The sequence below is a fragment of the Trachemys scripta genome, chromosome 8 (assembly GCF_013100865.1).
Source record: "Trachemys scripta elegans isolate TJP31775 chromosome 8, CAS_Tse_1.0, whole genome shotgun sequence".
NCBI classification, from domain to species: Eukaryota; Metazoa; Chordata; order Testudines; family Emydidae; genus Trachemys; species Trachemys scripta.
In genome coordinates, this window is record NC_048305.1 from 75,363,245 (window position 1) to 75,387,286 (window position 24,042).

General features: G+C 40.7%; 1 protein-coding gene across 3 annotated transcripts in view; it reads right to left on the reverse strand.

Annotated features, from left to right (window-relative positions):
* Positions 1–5,463: 5,463 nt before the first annotated feature.
* Positions 5,464–24,042, reverse strand: part of MTF2 (metal response element binding transcription factor 2) — a 53,616-nt gene continuing 35,037 nt past the window's right edge. For 2 of the 3 annotated variants that reach the window (XM_034778442.1, XM_034778440.1), the window contains 9 exons: positions 18,411–18,506; positions 18,065–18,133; positions 17,119–17,242; positions 12,604–12,671; positions 12,036–12,206; positions 10,129–10,237; positions 9,930–9,988; positions 9,707–9,811; positions 5,464–7,867 (listed from right to left, as the gene is read on the reverse strand). In XM_034778442.1, the coding sequence (XP_034634333.1) occupies positions 7,510–7,867; positions 9,707–9,811; positions 9,930–9,988; positions 10,129–10,237; positions 12,036–12,206; positions 12,604–12,671; positions 17,119–17,242; positions 18,065–18,133; positions 18,411–18,506 (1,159 nt within the window). In that variant the 3' untranslated portion in view covers positions 5,464–7,509. The remainder of the gene's footprint in view (positions 7,868–9,706; positions 9,812–9,929; positions 9,989–10,128; positions 10,238–12,035; positions 12,207–12,603; positions 12,672–17,118; positions 17,243–18,064; positions 18,134–18,410; positions 18,507–24,042) is intronic. The other variant, XM_034778441.1, reaches the window with a different exon arrangement.

A 24,042-nucleotide genomic window follows, 5' to 3' on the forward strand; every position in this document is an offset into this window, starting at 1 on the left:
TTTTCCAATCTGCCCAAATGTAACAACAGAGGGGTGGGGAGGAGTTAGTGAAACAAGTCTGCCAATGGCACAGGCCATTTTCCACCGGAAAAAAGCCTCATTATTTGATCTGGCCAACTAGCTCTTAATCAATCCAAAATCTGGGCCAGCCACTGGGAAAACTGACTGCACAATCCAATTGAAATGAGAAAGGTGCACAACTCAGTGTCATGAGCATAGTTCAGTACTGCATTCACTCACACAGTCTCATGTACACATATACACACCTGCTCTATACCCTCTGGCAGCGACATTTTGTAAATGATTGTGGGGGAGGGAGAGGGATCATACAAGCACCAGTTACTTCTCTCTTGCTCCTGGTACTGGTGCCTGATCTACATTCTTCCCAAGATGGGGACAACACATTGCAGTCACCCAGCATACTGGGGTCTCTATCCATATTTCACTGCCACCTTCAGGATTGGCATCTAAATTTCCCCTCACTCCCATTGACTTCCCCACATGACTGGCCACGTTGCCATATTAAGGGCTGTTCTTAGTGACCCATGCCCTATCTTATCCCTATGGAGGCCATGCACAGCTGCTATTTTCCCCTGCTTCATTCCAAACTCTCACTGTCTGCTATCATTCAGCTCCTCCTTTCAGTGAGCCTGCACATCCAACACTACTCCTCACTGGCTGCCACCCAACTCACTACAGCTGCATCTCCACTCATTGTGTCTGTCTGCTTAAAATAAATAGCTTGCTGTTAATCTGATACAATATTAATCAGTTGACTCGTTATTGATTTAACTGGTTCCCATTTAGTGATTTTTTACTCAACTGTTTTTTAAGGGCTTGGCTACACTTACATTTTATAGCGCTCTAACTTGCTCGCTCAAGGGTGGGAAAAAAAAATCAACCCCCTGAGCACAGCAAGTCAGAGCGCTTTAAAGCACTAGTGTAGACAGGCTCCGAGCGCTGGGAGCCACACTCCCAGCGCTTGAAGCTAATCCCCTCTTGGAGGTGGATTACCAGGAGTGCTGGGAAAGCTCTCCCACGCGCAATCACACTCACACTTCAAAGCGCTCCCGTGACAGCGCTTTGAAGTTTCCAGGGTAGCCATGCCCTAATTATGTCCATCTGCTATTCAACCAAGCTCTCACCACACCCCTTTTTGCATTATAGCATCTATTCTCTTCTCCCAACAGTTGTGCCGGGGGGATAGGGCTTACTAGTGCAGGGGTCCAGAGACAGGGGGTCTAGGTGCAGGGGACTCCAGATGCAGGGGTTGAGGTTCAGTGGGGTGGGGTTCAAGTATGGAGGGCTAGGGAGGTTCTGGGTGTACGGTGTGAGTCTTGTCAGGGGTGTTGGTATGGGAGGTCTAGATGCATGGGGGTTGGGCGGATGGGAAGCAGCTCCCCCCGCAGCTGAGAAGCCCTGGGGGCAGGAGAGGATGCTAAGCTTCCTGCAGCTGGGGGAGGTTTTTGGGGGTGGCTCTGACAGTCCCAACCACTCCTTGGCAAGGGAAGAGGAAGTCCTATCCTCTCCTGCCTCCAGCCCAGCCAGGTCTAGCAGCTGATCCCAGCTGAAGGTAGGAGCCACTGGCTGGCATGTCCACAGCCCTGCAGTGATTTACCACTCTGCTGGCTGTTCCGGGTGCCTGAAACAATGTGTCTGCACTGCTAGGGAGTGGTGCATGACTGCTCTTGCAACTTCCCTTTGCTTCCCTGCAGAAAACTTACTTTCTGACCGGGAAGCAAAGACACCTGCGGGGGACATGAATTCTGCACACATGCACTGGTATAGAATTGCCCCAAGAGTAGATGGGCCATTCTACACTCTCCTCCACCCTTGACTCATTCATCCCTCTCCCCATCACAAGGTCTGTTCTGCCAACCCCTAGCCTTGCTCATGCCAGGATCTATTTCTGCTCTCATGCAGTGAAGGATCTCAAGCAGAAGTTCCATGACCATATAGATTTCTCCCCCCCCCCCCAAGTCTCTTAAACTCTGCAATTTTCCTTGACAAGTTACTTTTTCACCTTGACTAACTCTCACACCTATACTCCTAATGGATTATTTGCCATCTTCTACTCTCCCCTTCCCAAATCCTCCCCACCCATTTCACTTTTTTCCCCCTGCACAGAATCTTGCTTTTTCAAGCAGAACAACAAACAACCCTCTCCCAGCCCCATCTAACCTCTCTTGCCCACCACTCCCCTTCACCATTATTGATGCAGAAGTTTCACATTTAGTCTCCTCCTGTAGCCTCTGCTTCAGTGTTCCCTAGCGCTTCCCTCCCCAACATCTCCCTCTCCTCAACTACTTCCCTGCACACTACAAGAAAGTTTGTCTTAACATGCACGCCCTCCTTCCCACACTTAGCCCTACTACTCCCATCTTTTTTCTTCCACCTCCAATTGCGGTCTACAATGGATGTCTGGAGTTCCTCTCTTCCAATTCCATCATAGGTGGTCTCCAATGTGGCTTCTGCGCCTTCCATTCCACTGATCCAGTTCTTTATACACTAGCAACCTCTTCCTGGCCAAAGTTCAAACTTCCAATGTCATGTGCAGCCTGGGTAACGCTCCAGCCGCTGGATACTCACCAGCCGCTGTGTTGGAGTCCCCAGCCCAGTAGAGAGCCCAGTGTTCTTAAGCTTCTCGTGGTCTGAGTAGGCCACAACACTCTTTCCTTGGCCTTTCTAGCATGCTTTCTGGGCAAAGGCTTCGTGGATACTGGGCCTCACAGCTAAGCTGCCGTGGGTCCCAAGACCAGTGTTGACCTCCCAGTCTTTCCAGTAACTTTAAGGACACACTCTCCCAAAACTCCTGCCTTGTGGGCACATGATAGATTAAGCACACACACACACACACACACACACACACACACACACACTCACTCTTCAAAGGTTTCTAAACCCAATTACGCTTTACTTAGCATGAGCACGACATGGATCCAGACAAAAAAAATGCCCTGCCTCAATTTCCTCACCATTCTTCAGCACTCTTTGGGCTTAGATCAAAGTCATCCAGGATCTCCCCTCATAAAGCTCATGACTTCTCCAAACCATGGAGTTGTCTTTTCTGTGCAGCGAGCTTCCTTCTTCTTCAGGTAGTCCAACAGTAAAACAAGACCATCTGCTACAAAAGCATGCCTGTCTCTTCCTCTTTCCAGTCCAAGGTTCCTGTGTCTGAGCCCCTCTGAGTTATGGAGTAACTTCTGAAAACTGGTCTACACTGGAAAGTTTCATCAGCATAGCCATGTCTCTCAGGGGTGTGAAAATCCCCCCCCCCCCCAAAAAAAAGGGATGTAGTTAAACCAACCTAATCCCTGGAGTAGACAGTGCTAAATCAACAGAAGAATTCTTCTGATGACTTCACTTCTGCCTCTCAGGGAGATGGATTAACAGTGACAGGAGAAACCCTTGTAGCATCTACACTGAAGCTCCACAGTGGCACAGCTGCAGCGATGCTGCCGAAGCATTTTAAGCGTAGACAGCCTGAAGCTCTGTGGTTTTTAAGACCCAGCATTAACAGTTGACTTTTGTTGTCCTGTTTGGGTATCTCCATACCACAGTCATGCAGACAAACTTGGTCACCTTGGTTTCCCACATCAGGCAATTCTTGTTAGCATACCCATCTTCAAAGTACAGTCACTGAGGTTAAATGGCTCTCCACTGTCTCTGGTATTGGGAATATGTAATAGCCCTGACAGCACAGGACTGACTTCATAGACCCCGAGATTCCATTATACAGCAATTTCATATCAACCAAAATTAATAAACTGTACCACAGAGATTCCCCAAATTGTCACACATACTTTCAACCATTCTCTTCATCTCAAAATCTTGTCTTTCCTCTGCTGCCATGATTCTGTTCCCTCTTGGTTTTTTCTACCTCTCTAATTGCTCTTTCAGAGTTTTGTTTGGTGGATATTTCTCATTCAACCTCCAACTTTCTGAATGGGTCCCAAAGAGTTCCATCCCTGGCCCTCTCCTTTTTCCTTTATACCTAGTCTTCGGGTGATCTAATTTGAAAGAACAAGTTCAAGTATCATCTCTATGCTGACAACTCTCAAACCTACTTCTTTTCTCCCAACCTGTCTCCTTCTATCCAAACAAAACTCTTAGGGCTTGCCTACACTTGCGGCGCAGCTACACCACTGTAGTGCTTAGCGAAGACTACCTACTCTGATGGGAGAGCTTCTCCTGTCAGAATAGGTACTCCACCTCCCAGAGGCAGTGGCTATATTGATGGGAGAAGCCCTTCTGTCAACGTAGTGCTGCCTACAACAGGTCTTAAGTCAGTATAACTACATTGGGTGTTGTCTTAATTCTACCATCTCCACATACCTAGTCTGTGTCTAAAGCCTGACACTTCATCCTACATAACATCTGTAAGATCAAACCTTTCCTCACTATGCACACAGCTAGTTCTTGTCCAAGCCCTCATTTGTGCCTTGACTACTACAGCCTCTTCCTTTCCAACCTTGACAAATCCCATTTTGCACCACTTATCTCCATTCAAAATGCTACTGCAAAAATCTTTCCTAGCTTATTACTTCAACCACATCAACTTTCTCTTTGCATTCCTCCACTTCCTTGTCCTTCACTGCAAATACAAGCTACATGTCTTCACTTTCAAGGCTCTTTATGACTTATTTCTGCCCTATAATTTCTAATGTGGCAGCAAGATGTCAATCCCTGCCTTCATTCCACAAATGGTACCAGCCTTGTTTGCCCATTTTTAAAATTTACCAACAAAACCCTTTTGACCACCACTATGGATGAGAAGAACTCCCCCTAAATATCTGCAAAGTAACCCCCAAGTACTCTTTCAGATCTCTCCTTGAAACTCCTCTCTGTTGAGATGCCTACATAAAACTTGACAATGGTTAGGCAGCTGTTTTGCTGTGACCATTGTTTTTCACAGTGACCAATATACTTCCATTGTGTCCTTGTGCTCCCCTGGTCTGTTTTATCCACCTTACACTTAGATTGTAAGATCTCAGAGATGGGCCTTTGTTATGTTTGTACAGAGCCTACTACAATGGAGCTCTGATCTCTGGGCAATACAGTAATATGAATAAATAAATAAGGACAAAGTATTAGACACCTGGGTAAAGAGCTGCAAAATCAGTGGGTATGAAAGTTCATGCTTAGACCCATGTAAATCAAAACAACGATACACAAATTGTTGTTAAACAGTGATCTTTGTCTTTTTCTTTTAACAATCCATGACCATAAATATATTTGTATTCACATAAGGAGGTTGCAAATAGTACCACCATGCAAACTCTTATGACCAAAACATTCCCTTTGTGTACTGGAACACTTTCAGGGATCTATTGCTTCTGTGTATGTGCAGGGCGACAAGCTCAAAAAAGTTAGAGGGATGGCTATAGTTTGAGGGAGGACATAGGGGAAAAAAATTCAAAGTACTAGTATGTATTTCACGTGAATACAGAAGCAAAACTCCTATCAAAAAATACACACATTTAATGTTGGTCTTTTTTAATTCTAAGAAATGCAACTCCAAAAATACAAACTGAACATCAGAGTCGTGTCAACCACCATAATAAAATGAAACAAAGACATTCACAATAGTTAAGACTATGGACAATGTAAGTGTGACAATTGTTATTTCCCCTCTCCCTTCCCCCATGTATATTCCAATATTTATCTTCAAAAAGAAGCATTACTGAGAATACTGCTGGTGTTCAGTTAGAATTAAAAGATTTGGATAAAGTGAAATAAGACAGATACAGATGTGAGAGTAGGGTTACAAAAGCTTTACATTTTGGATTACCCCAAGATATAAAAATTAAAAAATTAACAAACTTGCTTTTATCAAAATATTACAGCTACAGGCAAGGCATCTTTAAATTAATAGCTGAGGGTGTGTGAGAGAAAAACCACACTTTAGTGAAGGTAAACAGAAGTGGCAGTTCTTAATTAGCACTTTTGTAAAGCTCATTTATTACCTGGCCAACAATGAACCAAGCACAGGGCAACAAAGTTTTCTCTGCTTCCTTTGGCAATAAGGTGACAGAAAAATCATCTTTTGAAGATGCTCAAGACAGGCAGTAAATTAAAAAAAAGTCAAATAAGTAGTAATGGAATAAATAAGTACTAAACCAGAGAGTACATTTAAACCACTATGTAATTAACAAATATTACATAACATTATTTCGGTGGCAAACTCCAAGTGTGTAAGAAAGACAGTAAAGTGAATAACCACCAAAACAACAATATTCTTCTGTTTACTCTTTGGCTAAAAACCCTCAAAATAGCAGACAAAGAAAAATACATCTAACACTGGTGACAAACTGTCTCTTTACAAGTAAAATAAAGTTATCAATTTAAAACTTGGTACATTTTATAAAAACAAAAGAGGTAAAGTTGTTATAAAAGCAGTACTGTTACTTCAAATGGCAACATACTGTTTGTTGACCCTGTGCAATAAAATACTTTGTTCATTCTACATTTATCAAACATGACTAACAATTACTACATACATTATAGGAATCTTGTGTGTGGCTCCTGTTGACTTACTTTTATAACTGGGAGACAAAATTTACAATCAATGTGCCACAAAAACTTTAAAGTGTTACTTCTAATAGAGTTCATGTTCAACATTTTCAAATCCTGCTTTATGTTTTGAACGGCTGATTTACAAGGAAAATAATTGACTGTATTAGCAAGAGCATATGAACATCAATGACTGCACCCATTGCCAGGAGACACTGCACTGATTTGACATTTTTCCTTAGTATATAGAAAGCAACAGCATCCAATAAAGCCTGAGAAGAAATGCTGCTGTGTAAATACTGCAACTATTCCTGATAAAAGAATTATGGGACATAAACTCAGAAGCTGCCCAATCCCATAATTTGTATTGCATAGGTCACAATCACACATATATACACACACACACTCGTGTGTATATATATATAGTGCGTATTTATACACACACACACGGAAAGAATATATTAAAAAGACAATGAAGTCTAGTCAAAGAGCAATTTACAGGCTCAATATATTTTTTTACACTTTGCTTGAAAGAAAATTTCAATATTTTACAGTAGGCATTATATACACTGCACTTTATGAAATCTAGAGTGTACTGAAATAGAAATACATTTCTGCAAACATCTGGGTAAGAAAACAGACGACGATTTCTCCAAAGATTTGTGCTATCTAGGTATTTTCCCTAATCACAAAAAACTGTATCCATGGAATGTTATCTAGAAAAAAAGTCTTTTTAAACACCATGCACATTATAAGCAATTGTAACTCAAAATATCCCAACCTAAAACAATCTAACAATGGTCACATTAAAAAATTTAAGTATCAGATCTGATTTTAAGAAAAATCTTTATCACAATATTTGTAATGTTAACAAGTACATGTTAAGGCTAAATTGGTTCTTTTTTAGAAACACAGTAAAGACATGTCTCCTTCAGAGCCATGGATTATAAACTGTACCTACAGATGACAGTGCAGTGAACATGTTGAGTCCTACAGTCAGGATGCAGTTGCTCCTTCCCACTCCACAAGATACTGCACCTTTCCATCAAGAGTTACCCGACGAGCCAAAACACGGTATTTTTCACCACAAGCTATTCTACCTGCTGCACCAAAATAACTAGTAATTGAGTTCTTTAGATGATTCAGCTGCAATTCCTGATCTGCTAAATTGTTAAGAATCTCTGTATTGAGTTCATCATATTGATAATCTTCTTTGCTGTCATCATCTTTTACAATTTCTGAATTCTGAGGCTGGAGTGCTTTTCGTGGAAAGCGACCTCTTCTCCTCAAATGTGGTATTGCAGCAGGCCAAGTTCTTCCTGTACGAGTCCTTTTTCTGGAGTCTGATAAGCTACTTAAAAAAAAAAAAAAAAGACACCAACATTAAGTCCTAGCAATACTGTTTATTTAAAAAGTTTGCCTCCTGCTTTACTATTTTAGTAGTATCTGTACAACTCATTAGTTATGATTTGTTGATATCAATATAGAGTGATAGGTGCTTTACATACAGAAGATAAATGGCTGCTTCAGGGAGTTTACAATGTAAGGGCTTGTCTATATGAGAAAGTTACACTAGTTTAATTAAATTGGTTTAAAAACCAACTTCAATTAAACAGGTGCAAGCCCATGTATGGGCACCTTATTTTGGTTTGAGAGTATAGTGACCAGATGTCCCAATTTTATAGGGACAGTCCTGATTTTGGGGTCTTTTTCTTATATAGGCTCCTATTACCCCCCACCCCCTGTCCTGATTTTTCACACTTGCTGTCTGGTCACCCTATTTAAGAGGGGCTTTTCTTTTGGCTTATCTTATATCTGTTCCTAATTGCCCTTTTAAATGGATAAAGGTGCGGCAGGTATTTGCACCAGTTTCACTTAATCTGTTTAAATTCACACCGTAAACTAAACCAGGTGCTACTCTCTCATTTAGACAAGCCCTCAGATACAGAAAATATCATCGTATTTTCTAAATCGAGTGCACCTCAGTTCTTTTTTCAAAAAAAAAGAAACAAAAACAAAAACTTTGTATGGTCTCCTCTATCAGTAATAAATCTCAATAGAGAGAAATTTCTGACTCCTTGTGGACATTTTACACAGGGGGAAAAAAGGTTTATGCGCAAAATTCACAGACTAGATGTACTGATGACTAGAGAAGAAGAACAAGATGTAGCATTGTTTAAGTGTCATATTATAGGGGTGAGAGATTTAAGTCTTTGAAAAATGCATATTTACACCTACATTTTTGCACACTGGAATGGTTGGTGCGCTAAGACATAATATGGACTTGGTAAGTTAAAAATAAAGCTATGACCCTAAACTGGTGCACACAAGACACTGTTTAAATGAAGTGACTTGTTTGTAAAAAACACCATTTCATTCAGTGTGTTTTGAACATTAAAAATAAACTGCAGAAGTGTAAAAACCTGGTCATTCCACAGATGAAGACACTTGCCAGCTTTAGACTGGAAAAAAAAAGACAAGTCATATCAAATGTATTTGAAATTACAAAATTGGGACAAAGCTTGCAAGACATGAATCAAGACCCTTATAAACTGTTTCTCAATTTGACAGAGATTCTTTAGGAATATTAAATATGAGGCAGAAAACTGTCCAACAGATTTGTGGAACATCCAGAAGGCCACATTTTTCTTAAGTATCTGATTAACTTATCAAATGTGTGTCAAGATGATTCAATCCCAGTGGAAAATACACTGTACTTGATAATTTTATACAAGTTGGGTACTTAATTTTCTTTAACATTAATAGAAATTATTAAAACAAAAGCTGTTAAAGTGAAATGAATGTGGGGTGCAAGTTAGTCCTACCAAACTGAGTTTTGTATCAATTAACATTTATTAGAAGTCTAATTTGAAGAAATGGCCATACAGTTGTTCCTTTTGCTGTAAACAGTTCAAGTGCAGACTGTATCTCAACATTAAACAGTAGCTAGTAATCAAAGAGAAATTGGGCTAATTTCTCCTTAAAATAGCTTTTGTTTAAAGAGAGAAAATTCAACGTTCAGCAAGTGCAAGCTCTGTAGGATGCCTGCAACATTAGTGCTGCTTTGTCAATTAATGATAAAGTACTGTTGCACCATTTTCTTTTTCCTCCTTCAGAAAATTAACCTAGAGAAAAATCAAAGATTAAGAGAGGTTTCTGCATGTTTCCTTTTAATGGATAATTCACTATTTACCTATAATGCCTGGAAATGCTAGATGAGGTAGTTTCTTTTGTACTGGCAGCACCTGTGGATTCCACATCTGAGGTATTGGATGAATGAGCAGTTCCATCAGATCTCCTGAGACATAAGAACACAGTTGCCATGTAATGAAAGTAATCTAACATTAAATCAATTAATCTGACATTTGACAAGCAAAAATGAGATGCTATTATAATGGTTTAGTTTTTTCATTTACCCAACAGAGCAGGGTAAATCCAAGGCCGGGTTCTCTAGCACTGGGACTGGTTCCTTATCCTGAGAAGTAGGGGAAAAAATTCAGATGATCGTTTCCATTGAAACTATCAATTTTTCAAAAACCACAACTTAAAACTTAATGGTCATATCCTAAGAAATGATATTATGAAGTATAGAAAGAGAATTATTTGAACGCATACCAAAGATGGCGGCTCTGAAATTTTTTGAATCATTTTTCTTGTATATGGGCCAGGTGGACGACCTACTGATTTTTTCTTCCCCTGTTTTTCAATGCCATTACTTATTTCCCTAGAAGAAAGATGACATTTTGTTTTAAAAATATTGGAGTGACTTGTCCAAGGAAAAGATTAAATCAGTGTAAAATAAATAACAGTTTGGACATTTACTCCAGGTCAGTTATGCTAAATGAGGTTATCCTTGTAAATTAAAATTTGCCAAATTGACAAAAAGTTGCAGATCTTTGCCTGCAGTGTAATATGGCAACATAAAGATAACAGACAAAACCTAAAACCTTTCCAGGGACATATGCCATAACTCAATGGTTTAGGAAGAGCGCATATTTGAATGTTTGAACATTCATACTGTAGCGGGGTGGTCACCCACTCCGGTCCTGAAGGGCTTGAAGTCAGCCCCAGGGACAGGGCTGAGGCTGTGTGAGGGCTGCTTTTGAGTACCAGGACATGAGCGAGAAGCAAGCCTCAGCTGATTGGGGAAACAGCCACAGCTGGAGCCACACCCCAATCAGACCATAGCTGGCCTTATAAAGGCCAGGGAAACCAGGAGCTGTAGGACTCTTCCTCTAGCTCTTGAGGGAGAAGGGCCTGGCTGTGGACAAAGGTACCTAGAGTGGAGCAGGGTTGAGGAAAGGCTAGAGGAGCTGGGGAGCTCCAGCCTGGAGAACCCCCAGGCTACAGGCCTTGATAAAGGACAGAACAAGTACTGGGGCTACAGAGGGGTAGCCTGGCGTAGGCAAAGGCAGCAGGTCCAACCCCCCCTTTGCCAGTGATGAATGGCATGTACACTGCAGTCCACCCCAGTGAGCAGGAGCTAGATGGTGACTGGCAATACCAACATACTGAGGCGAGGTGGGGGTTCCCCTGGATGGGGAGACCCAGAGATTGTGGGGGTACTACCAGGGGGCAGCCCCCAAGGGAAAAGGGCACTGGGGTCCAGGAGGGACAAGGGGAGCCAGCGACAGGCAAGTCACCAGCCGACAGAGGGTGAGTGAGGCTGGCGAGCCAATTCCCTGGACATCCAGCAGGAGGCGCTGCGCCGGTGAGTCGATGCTTCACCACAATACAGAATGTTCAATTTATGTAGAATTCGGATAGTATTAAAATCAACTGTGTTTAAAAAAAAAAAAAGGTAGATAATCTAGGAATTTGATTTACAACTTGAAATCCCATCTCCTGTTTAAAATCTTGGTTCAGACAGTTGCGTAACAGGAAAAGCAATGTTTTTTGTTTACTAAAGAGCAGCAAGGTCTCGTTAGCTAGTATCTATTTTCTATTCTCGGTGCTGCTAAATTAAACTGTTTTCAAAGAGGTCTTTCTAAAAGTTAAGTAGATTAAACTCAACATCCTGATTTCATAACCATCTCAAAAGATCAGTGCATAAATGTACAGATCATTCTATATTCTTAAAGCAATTGCACTCAAAGTGCAGAAATAAGTTATTCACCTACATACATGTTTAATAATGCATAATATGTACTTAAAACCTTTTGGGGAGAGACCCTCTCTGATAAGAGGATTTAAAATATTTATAGAAGTTTGAAATCAATACTGTTTTAGACCCAAAATTTAATCTAATGCAAAGTTAGTCTGCTGGAGGTGGGCAGGGGGGGAAGTCTTCTACTGTCATTTAGAAGTTAAAAATAAAGTAGCTGGGATCTACAGAATAGGTATGTGCTACCTCTGCCTCACTAATTAGTTACACATTAATCCTAGGGTTGTACTAAAATGGGTGAATAAACTTTTAGCATGATACAACATTAAGGCAATATTGGTACTTTTGACAGCTATTTTTGCATGATTTCAGTTCCGTTACAAAGTCCTGAAGTCACTATGCTGTTGATTTATTTTACCTTGCATCAGGTATGGGTTTGGATGATTTTCTGCCTTTAATTTTGAATTCATGAGATGTTCCCTCTGGTTCTTTCTCCGCCTTTAAAGCAGCATTTGGTGGCATAGGAGGAACACGAATTCTCAAGCCAAACAAATGCTTCTTTTTCTTTATCTCTTTTCCAGACATAAACCTAAGTGATTAAGAATTAAAATTCAGACACTGGAGAAAGCAGAGAGTATCTTAAAAGTACACAAACTGAATAGTTAGCAAACTAGAATCCTCTTTCTAATGCTATGTGTGTGTATCCTATTTTGTTCTCCCCACTCCACCCCAATATGCAATGCCAAGACTGGGGAAAAGATGGAAGTTAAACCAAGTTTTGCTGGTGATCTGACTTCCAAAGGTATCTCAATCACCACAAAATATTCAACATAGAAAGAGTTCTGTAAAAATGCCACCTGCAGCCACCAGTAGTTAATTCTGGGTAAAGTTTCTAAGATGACTGGGGTTAGGGGTGGGGGAATCTACATTAAAGTAAGATGTGAAAAGAGCATTTGAAATGTATAATAAAACCTTCATCAACTTACATGGTCTTGTAATCATTTAATGCTTCCAGTACATGCTCATATCTTTCAGATTTTGGTGTGTCTGCCAGCTGTAAAGTATTAAGAAGTGATTTAACTTACTGGAATTTTCAGTAATAAAGGTCCAATGACCTAGATCAGAGCTCTGCTTGTTTAAAGCCTACTGGTTTGGGATCATAGTATGTCTTGAAGGTATAATTTATGGTGAAAGTTGCCTTACCCCAAGCATGGGCTATTACATTTAGTACCCAATGTATTCCATGAGTCTAGGTTGTGCGATTTTCTGCAGAATCCATCCTTGCCAGAGAATCTAAGTTTTCATTTTAAAAGAAAATTGTTTCTTGTAGCTCTTACAATTTTTTAGAAAACCTCAACCAAAACTTATAAATACAATATAAATATAGACTATAAACTGATGCAGTGTTGTCTTCATGAGCCTGCAGATATCTTGGAACAAGAACTCTGTGGTGTTAAATATTCCACTGAGATGAATGGGTTAACCCTGAAAGTACAAAACAGTTTATATATCAATATTGTTAACTATTTAATTGCTCATCATTTTAGCAGACATATCCTGCTGAGGGGCCTAATTATTATTTAATTTAAGGTTGCTCAACACCACTCAGGAAGTGTAATAGAGCCTTAAAGTGGAGGTAAAATATTTACCCCCCCACACACACACACCCTTTAAACTTCCTTTCATTATCAGAAATGTGTAAATAGGGTTTAGTGTAAATCAGAATAAGGCTCAAAGTGTTTACCCCACAATCCTAAATGTCCTCTTATGATGCCACAAGTCCCAAACGGTTTCTTCCCAGCTACTGAAATCTGCTTCTTTCCCCCTTAAAGCTTATAGAATGCATTCATGAGTTGCCAATACAAAAACCTACTTAACCCTAAGAACTGAAGATATGGGGACAACATAAAATAAAATTAACTCACTATTTAAATAAGGAACAGGCTCTATAGTATTGGCTACTCATTTTCATATTTAACATAATATAAACTTTTTTAAATTTCAAGGAAGCTATCAAAGAACTTAAACACACGTTCTATTCTGGTTTCCAGAATAGAAGTTACATCCAGCTTGCTGTGGAGTATGTGGACCTTTGACTATATAGTCAGGGCCCATAATTTACCACAATTCATGATCAGGACAAATATCATGTAATTGAAGGCTGACTGATTATTTACAGCTTGCAACAAATTACAAACTCATACCGCTAAAGAATACAAAAAAGTGAGGAATGAATAAAAAAAAGGGAAGAGGAAAAGAAATCAAGGAGAAAAGCAAAAGGTAATTTTTTAAATCCTTACCATTTCCCCACATCTGTAAAACTTGTGGCAGAGGGGCAAGATACCACATTTAACACTTAATTTTTATTAGTATTAAAAAAGCCCACAAAAGTGACCCACTACTGTGTAAGATAAAAGTGCTACCGGAACCCATATCCGGGATGAATTACTAAAAACAGGGGTAGGGAAAGCGTTCAAACTAATTTAGCCAAATTTTTGCAACTGTGCAGGACCTGAGCTACAGAATCAATACAGAACTTCTAACACAATTCTTTCACTCTAAAAACAATGACACTGAAACGTTAGTTTTAGGAGCCCTAGTTCCAGTCCACCACCTTCCTCCTATTTTACATAAATGTCAAGAAACTTAGCCTCTTATTATTTTAAAAATGCACTGGTCTGAAGGAAAATCAAAATGTTATTTCTAAACACCATGGATTCCTCAGCAATGCAAGGAGAGATCTAGGAAACATTTATACTCTATAAATTCCTGATAAATCACTGCTTTGCAAAAACCCAAGATTTACCAGCAATATCAAAATACAGAGTTGACTAGCATACAATTTTTCACTTTTTTCTTTTCTCCCTTAGTGGAATAGAGGCATTGAGGTTATCGTATTTATGCCCAAATCTTTAAGATCCTTCCCGCTCCACTTTTCCTCTACTGTACAAAACTATCTATACTCTCCTAGTTCATTACAGAATTTGGCCTTCTGGTTGAAAAGGAAACAGCTTCCTCTGGAAGTTTACAAATGCTGCAGCTTAACCAGCTGGAAGCGCCACTTAACAGATATGAGTGATTTTTCCTGTTTTACATCCTGTTTTCATTCTCTCTATGCCATAATGGTTTTATCAACAAGTTTTGTTTATATCTGAGGATAGTTATAAATAAAAGAAGGTTTTCTGCAGCATTTCTGGCCTAATAGTAAGAAACCAGAAATTAAAACCAGATATCCAGTCCACTTGTCATGCAATGTATTAAAAGGTCATGGCACTTCCTGGAATATTCAGTTTTTTAAACTTATTGAAATGCCATTAAAAGTGAGGACTTACCACATTCTCTACTAATCTGCTACTGTATTTCATTATAGAGTAACACATTTTTACTTTTGCTAAAATAAGTTATATTTGTGAATAGACTCAGAAAAAAGAAAAAGCATAGAACACATTGACCTGTTCTTTATTATTTATAGAAAAGGCTCTTCAACATGAGAATTCCTACAAATGATTAATCAACTTCAGAATTACCAAACATGCTATACATCAGATTCTAATTAATCCAGATACCTCTATCTGAATAACTGTTTAATTACTGCTATTTAAGATGGGTCATAATTAGACTCAAAAGTATCCACACCCAAAAGTTTTTGAACATAGTTGAGTGTTTTTCCAGAATTCAGAAATAGTGACAAATAACAGGTGTTTGAGATCTAAATAACCTGAATTGTGTGTCTCACGTTTACTTTGGCTTAGGTAAAAATGACTACACAGATATTAACTTATTAAACAAAGTACATCAAATTAGGGCATAATCAGGATATAAAGTGTTAAAGTCAATTAAATACAGTATGTGTATTCAGAGCCGTCCCGTCCATAGGATGGACTGGGGCAACCCCATGCTTTGTCTCCACGCTTCAGGGGGAAAATGGGGTCCAGGGCAGCCTGAGAGGTTAGCGGGGGGCCTGGCGCTGGCAGTAGCGAGCGACCCAGCCTGCCCTGCATTGCTCGGGGAGGGGGCAGAAGCCAGAAAGGGGTGGGGGGAGAGGCTTGGGGGAAGGGGTGGAGTGAGGGTGGGGCCTGGAGCTGAGTGGGGGAGGAGGGGCTGTCCCGGGCCCCACACCCCTCTAGGAACAGCCCTGTCTGTATTTAAAGAATTCAAAACCTTCTGAAATGATTCTCTTGTAAGAAAAAAATTACTTTGCATGCGTTTTGTCAACTCTAGTTTAGCTATTAATTACGTCTGTCATTACATGCAGAACTACAACCCCATGTGTTAACACTTGTTCTTCCTAATCAGACTTATTGGGGAGTAGGTTTGTTTAGGGAACTGAATTTCTTTAATCCCCAGGCAATTATCCAGCAAACGAACTAGCTTGAAAATAAGCAGCACAGTGGTGCAGCAACAGGTTGTCTTGTCATGTCACTGGAAAAGAGTCAAAACAGTCTAATGATAATAGTAGGTGGCACTGACATGCTGACTTTCTGTGAAAAATCTGTTTGCTAAATTTTACAAAAAAGCTTGCAATTTAAAGAAAGATGCTTCTAATTTAAAAAAAAGCTCAAGATTTCTATCCCATAATTTATAGATGTCAGCCAACATTTTTCAAAGCACCAAATATGGCAAAAGTATTAATAGTAACATTAATATTTTTTTTTGAGGTGCTTAGAATGCAAAAAGCATTCTATTTCAGCACCTCAATGATTCAAAATACTAATTGACAGATCTTATGTAGGTTATGTTTAGATGCATCTGCAGTAATGTAGTGCTTAAAATGTTTTTTTAGAACACTAAAATTTCTTTTAATTATTGAGATACAAAAGGAAAATATTACGATTCACTTTTATTCTGAAGCACTAAGTATATACACTTACAAGAACAGCATTTGTTTAGGTGGTTTTTAATTAAAAGCTTCGGTCATATATGGAAAATGTTTGCAGACTTCAGTTTCTCTTCATTTTCCCTTAACATTTTCCTATTAAGGACTATTTTAAAATCAATTCACAGACATTTTCTACTTTAGTTGTCACAAAGCTGCTAATATGCTTGTGTTCAGGGTTTCACACCGAGTGTTACTTTGACAGCTACTTTTAACAGTTTACTAATCTATTTAACCTCTTGGGTACTTAATTTGCCTGGTCAGTGGGCAGGAAAATGCCTTACAGTTGTCATTTCTAAATGGAAGATACAAAAAACAAACAAAGTTCAGTGCTTGGGTATAAACAATGAAAAGTGGTCATCTGAACAACAAACTATGCAATAGTTATCTGGATCACACTAAATTTTATAGCTCAAAAAAGTCTGACACTTAAGTTATGCTGAATAGTTCTAGGAGTCTATTAAAACCATATGTCTCATTACTTTGGTTTTACAGATTAAGGCCAAAAGGGACCATTATAATAATTTAGTCTGACCTCCTGCAGACCACACTCAACCAGTAGTTTTGTGAATGTATTGACTGCTAAGAGAAACAAAAACAAGAAAAGAATATTTCAACTACCTACCTCACCAGGGTGCAATCTATCCCAGTTTTCATTAATGTATGTCATAAGTTCAAGCTCTGAATCAAAGTATTTCTTCTTATGAATAACACTTAGGTTGTAAAGGCATAGATGTGCTATATCTACCCTAGAATTCAGAAATATTTAATCAAAAACATTAAGTTTTTATTTCTTTAATTTTTTACAAACCATTAGTCCTTGAAATAGCTTTGCACAAAAATATTAGCACAATATGGCTAAGAGTGTACAAAGCCTGATTAGAAACAGTCTCAAATTTCCAAAACAATATTCTTATAAAATCTGCATTTATATCCCCCTTTTCTGACTTATGTTCTGTTTTCTCCCTAGGCCTCACCCCACTGCCATGATGCCCTTTTAGCTCCAAATTTTGTTTAGATCTTAGAATGTTTAATTGAGGCAAGATAAATACAAGAATTTAACATTGGCAAATTAACATCAAATGAGTATCCATAAAATATTTATTCATGTTGCAACTTATTCAAATTATTTGGTATTTGTATAGAAGAGCTAAAGTTCACAAGGTTCAAACTACAACTCACTTCTAATTCTCAACTAAGAAATTCTATTGCAAAGTATGTCATAATGCTTGTTAATGTGCACACTGTATTTGGCTTGCCCAGTGGCAGTACTCTATAGTTGGGTAACAGATCCTGTTTAGACTTAAGTTTCTCATACCCAAGCCAGCAGTGGTTTGTAATATTGAATTGTCCAAGGAAGAGGACCCTAGATATCATGCATTAACAACATGACTAAGGACACACAATAACTAGCTTTGAAGAAGACCTGTCCTTTGTTTATAGAAGCAGTGGGTATCACGCACAAAGATCAAAATATAAAGTGGATGATCCTCAGGTTTACAAAGAGACATGAGATGTCCAGGAGAAAAGTGGGTAGAGGGTTACGTATTTCTTTTTTAAGGTGTACTTACCATCTCAAGGGTAAACGTTTGAGGTACTCTGGTCCAGAACTGCAAACTGAGCAAATGAATGTATAAAACCTAAAACAAAAAATAAAATTAAAATGTTAAAAGCCATTCTCTCAGGTTTGTCTTAAAAAAAAACAAAAAACCACACACACACACTTTAGATGCTGTCAGTTAAATAGCAATTAAATATAAACTTATTTTGTTGTCTTTACAAACTGCATTCTAAAATGCTTTCAGAGTTATGACTATTTTAGTAGTAATTTATGTTTAAATGCAAATAGAGGATTAAAACAATCCACATTTTAAATAAAAACAAACCATAAATCAAAGTTTAGTTCAAGCTTCTTACCTGTCACCGAAAAGCATTGGCTTTTGGAGACACTGCACGCAAGCCTCATGAAACCACTGGTTACATTTGCAGCACTGCAGCATCTTTAAATACCAGCTTCACCAATAGAAATAAAAATAAGACCAGTGTTACAATAAACTGCTGCAAACGTTTCCCCAATACAATGTTGTCATCTTGTATTTAGAAAGACTATTAGGTCAAAGTTCACCAAAAATTTAAAAAAGGGTATTATTAAGTGTGTCATCAATAGATATTTCAATAAATTTTAGTTCCATGGTGAAAATGACTAGAAACTGTCTACAAACAAGGGAAACTGACTCTGCTCTTGTTTATTCAGATAGAAGAAATGCAAATAATCAACTGTAGAATAAAAAATTCTGATTATTATAATGTGAACTATTTACTGCATATGTACGGCCATTTATTTAAAAATTAAAGGAAAACATTTTTATTCTGATAACATCCTCTTTAAATACTCAGTAAATTTTCAAGGAAAACTGTGCAGTTAATTAGGACCAACATCTTTTATTACTCTAGACCACTGGTTCCCAAACTGGAGGGCGCAAAGAAATTCCAAGGGGGGGGGGGGGGCAAGGCTGTCCGGCCCTTGAGCTCCCCGCCAAAGAGGCTAGCCCCCAGTCCCTCCCCTCCCTCCGCCCCCACAGCCATGCCGGCAGCGCGGCTTGCGCCTGCCCACCTCCCAGGCTTTCTAAGAAGCCAGTCCTGCTGCTTTGAGCAGCCTAGTAAGAGGGCAGGGAGTGGGGGGGAAGGGAAGTTGGATAAGGGGCAGGAGGTCCCGGGGGGCAGTCAGGGAACAGGGAGTGGTTGGATGGGGGGGGAGGTTCCAAGGGGGGGAAAGCGGGCGGTCAGGAGACGGAGTGCGGGGGGGTTGGATAGGTGTGGATAGGGGTCGGGGCAGTCAGGAGATGGGGGGATTGGATAGGGGGTGGGGGTCCTGGGAGGGGGCGGTCAGGGGACAAGGATCGGGGGGGTTTGGATGATGGTAAAGGAGAAATGCAGGGGGGCGCATGAGGGTTTCTCAAGTAGTAAAAAGGGGGCATGATGCCAAAAAAGTTTGGGAACAACTGCTCTAGACTATTCATAAGTAATTTGGTTCTTACAATAAACCCCCCCCCTTTTTTTTTTAAATATAAAGAAAATGATACATTGCTGAATACCTTTGAAAGAAAAAGCTACATCTCTTCCAAATGTCAACAAACCAGGTTCATTCTATAAAGATACCACTTTTATATAAACCAGAGATCCTTCTGCCCATTTTCTCAACACAACTTTCCCACCTTAACATTAGTGCCAGTAAAAGTAGTGAGATTTTATGTAAAGTTCTAAGCACCGTTCCAGGTAGCACTTAGTATAAAAACGAGTAAGGTTAGCAAACAGACCTATAACCGCCATAGCCATTCCATAATTTTCAAAGTGGACTGTTTAGAGTCTACTCTAGGATGACTTCAGCATGCACCATTGCAATAAACACATTAACAGCAAAGAGGCACAAGCAGCATGAGGACACCAGTCGCGGGTCTGTTCTCTGTGCCTGTTACCCTCAGGAATGAAATATCTAAAAAACACCACTGCCTGCAGAAAATAGCACCAGTACTCAATGCCATTGGAACAGGGGCCAAAATTTGGTTTGCAACTGAACAATTCCCTCATTCCCCCTCATTCGCCCCCTTCCCCCCCGCGCCACACACACACACACTCTTCCCCCTGGCAGGCCAACTTATAATGGCTGCAGCTGGAGAGCAGTGCAGTGGGGCACAAAAGATGAATAAGCGTGTCTTAATTAAAACAGAATAAGGGAAGGGAATTCTGAAACTTATAGTCAGCTTTCCATTGTGGCTGTAAATACGATACATCTGCCTGTTTTATCTGTAGCTGCTGTTGTTGAGGCCTGGAGTGCGTGAGACCCCTCCACGCGCACACAACACGAGCAGGAGGAGAAAGATGCAGACTGAGCTGGAGCGCAGAGCAGCTCCGGAGCAGTGGAGCTGCAGGTTTTTGCCTGGAGCTGGAGTACAGCTCCAAAGCCTTGCTGAGAGGACATGTTCAGCGAGATACTGCAAGCCAGTGCTGCATCAGACCGAACATACCACAGAGCCCAGAGAAGAAAAGAGCAGACAGAAGAAAGGCCCAGGAGTCCCAGCAGGAAGACAAGACGGAGCTGCATCAGAACATAATGGGGCTTCTCAGACAGCAGATACAACCGATGCAGATTCTTGTTGGCCTACAGGTCCAGTCACAGACTCGCCTCCCTCCCCTTTGCAGTCAACGAAGAACTCAATTTCAGCAGCTCTTACCCCCTCATTTCAATTTTAAATTTCTGTTCTGTTTACTTTATTAGTTTACACTGTATTGATTTATAATTGCCCACTAATGTTTTGCACTGTTTTTGGTATGCAATAAGTTTATATTTTGGAAATAAAAAAAAATTTTTTTACTTCATATAGAATACCTAGTACTACTTAAAGTGCGCATTACTTGTAACAGAACAGGATCATAGAATTCATAGGTACAGTTAAACAACTACAAACCTACAGCAAGCACTGCATAATTCACAGGTTCAATAAGAGACTAATAATAAATGTACACCAAGCACGACAATTTCTAACAACCCCCCAAACTTCAGGGGAAGAGAGAGCACCGTCATGGAGAGGGTTACTCACCTTATACAGTAACAGAGGTTCTTCAAGATGTGAGTCTCTGTTGGTGCTCCACTTTAGGTGATTAAAGGCGCAGGGGCACGCAAGTGGAGAATTTTGACAGCAGTACCTGGCTGGGCCACACATGTGCACAACCCATCTCGTGCCTGCATCGGCGATTAACTAGCGCTGTGCAGCCACCCTCACCTACCCCTTCTCTACTGCAGAGGACTAAATTAGAACTCTGAAGTAGAGGGGAAGAGGGTGGGTAGGGGAGCACCCACAGGGACTCACATCTCAAAGAATCTGTTACTGCACGAGGTGAGTAACCCTCTCTTCAAGTGGAGTCCCTGTGGGTGCTCCACTTTAGGGGACGTAGAGCAGTGCCACTCAAGGGAAAGGAAGGGCTTCGGAATTAGGTCTGAATGGACAATAAGACTGTGTCCCAGCCGAGTGTCCGAGGCAGAGTCCTGGTCAATGCTGTAGTGTTGTATGAAGGTGTGAGAGGCTATCCAAGTGGCTGCTTTACCTATGTCGGTGATAAGCACGTCCTTCATAAAAGGCATGTCGTTCAAAAAGGCTACCGATGTGGCTCTGGATCTTGTGGAATGTGTTCTGATCCATGATGGAGGTTGCAGTTCATGTTGGATGTAGCAAAGCTGGATGCAGCCAGAAATCCATTTGGAAAGTCTCTGCTTAGATATGGGCTTGCCTTTGGACCGTTCAGTCATGGAGAGAAACAATTTAGGAGTCTTTCTGAACACTTTGGTCCGTCCTCGATAAAAGGCTAGTGCCCTTCTGACATCCAGGGTGTGGAATGCCACCTCTTGTTTGTTCTTGTGAGGTTTAGGAAAGGAGATGAGAAGATGAATGGGTTGATTAATGTATAATGAAGAAGGGATTTTAGAGAGAAACTTTGGTGCAGCCTTAGAGTATCCTTATTCTTAAAGATCATATATGGTGGGCGTGCCACAGAATATCAGGGTTGGAAGGGACCTCAGGAGGTCATCTGGTCCTGCCTTGAGCAGGGGGTTGGACTAATCCCCAACTAAACATCCCAGCCAGGACTTTGTCAAGCCTGACCTTAAAAACCTCTAAGGAAGGAGATTCCACCACCTCCCTAGGTAACCTATTCCAGTGCTTCACCACCCTCCTAGTGAAAAAGTTTTTCCTAATATCCAACCTAAACCTCCCCCACTGCAACTTGAGACCATTACTCTTGTTCGGTCATCTGCTACCACTGAGAACAGTCTAGATCCATCCTCTTTGGAACGCCCTTTCAGGTAGTTGAAAGCAGCTATCAAATCCCCCCTCATTCTTCTCTTCTGCAGACTAAACAATCCCAGTTCCCTCAGCCTCTCCCCACAAGTCATGTGCTCCAGCCCCCTAATTATTTTTGTTGCCCTCCGCTGGGCCCTTTCCAATTTTTCCACATCCTCCTTGTAGGGTGGGGCCCAAAACTGGACATAGTACTCCAGATGAGGCCTCACCAACGTCAAATAGAGGGGAATGATCACGTCCCTCGATCTGCTGGCAATACCCCTTCTTATACAGCCCAACATGCCGTTAGCCTTCTTGGCAACAAAGGCACACTGTCGACTCATATCCAGCTTCTCATCCACTGTAACCCCTATGTCCTTCTCCGCAGAACTGCTGCCTAGCCACTCGGTCCCTAGTCCGTAGCAGTGCATAGGATTCTTCCGTCCTAAGTGCAGGACTCTACACTTGTCCTTGTGGAACCTCAGAATTTCTTTGGCCCAATCCTCTAATTTGTCTAGGTCCCTCTGTATCCTATCCCTACCATCCAGCGTATCTACCACTCTTCCCAGTTTAGTGTCATCTGCAGAATTGCTGAGGGTGCAGTCTTTGCCATCCTCCAGATCATTAATGAAGACATTGAACAAAACTGGTCCCCAGGACCGACCCTTGGGGCACTCCGCTTGATACTGGCTGCCAACTAGATATGGAGCCATTGATCACTACCCATTGAGCCTGACTATCTAGCCAGCTTTCTATCCACCTTATAGTCCATTCATCCAGCCCATTCTTCTTTAACTTGCCAGCAATACTATGGGAGACCATATCAAAAGCTTTGCTAAAGTCAAGGAATAACACATCCACTCCTTTCCCCTCTTCCACAGAGCCAGTTATCTCATCATAGAAGGCAATTAGGCATGACTTGCCCTTGGTGAATCCATGCTGACTGTTCCTGATCACTTTCCTCTCCTCTAAGTGCTTCAGAATTCATTCCTGGAGGATGTGCTCCATGACTTTTCCAGGGACTGAGGTGAGGCTGACTGGCCTGTAGTTCCCCGGATCCTCCTCCTTCCCTTTTTTTTTTTTTTTTTAAAAGATGGGCACTACATTAGCCTTTTTACAATCATCTGAGACCTCCCCGATCACCATGAGTTTTTCAAAAATAATGGCCAATGGCTCTGCTATCCCATTCGCCAACTCCTTTAGCACCCTTGGATGCAGTGCATCCAGCCCCATGGACTTGTGGTCATCCAGCTTTTCTAAATAGTCCTGAACCACTTCTTTCTCCACAGAGGGCTGGTCACTTTCTCCCCATGCTGTGCTGCCAGTGCAGAAGTCTGGGAGCTGACCTTGTTCGTGAAAACAGAGGCAAATAAATAAATAAATAAATAAATAAAAAAAACCCAGCATTGAGTACATTAGTTTTTTCCACATACTCTGACACAAAGTTGCCTCCCTCATTCAGTAAGGGGCCCACACTTTCCTTGACTTTCTTCTTGTTAACATACCTGAAGGAAACCCTTCTTGTTACTCTTAACATCTCTTGCTAGCTGGAACTCCAAGTGTGACTTGGCCTTCCTGATTTCACTCCTGCATGCCTGAGCAATATTTTTATACTCCTCCCTGGTCATCTGTCCAATCTTCCCCATAAGGGCCCCAAGTTCTTCTACATGTCTTCCAGACATGATGGTAATGAGAAAAACAACTTTCATGGACAG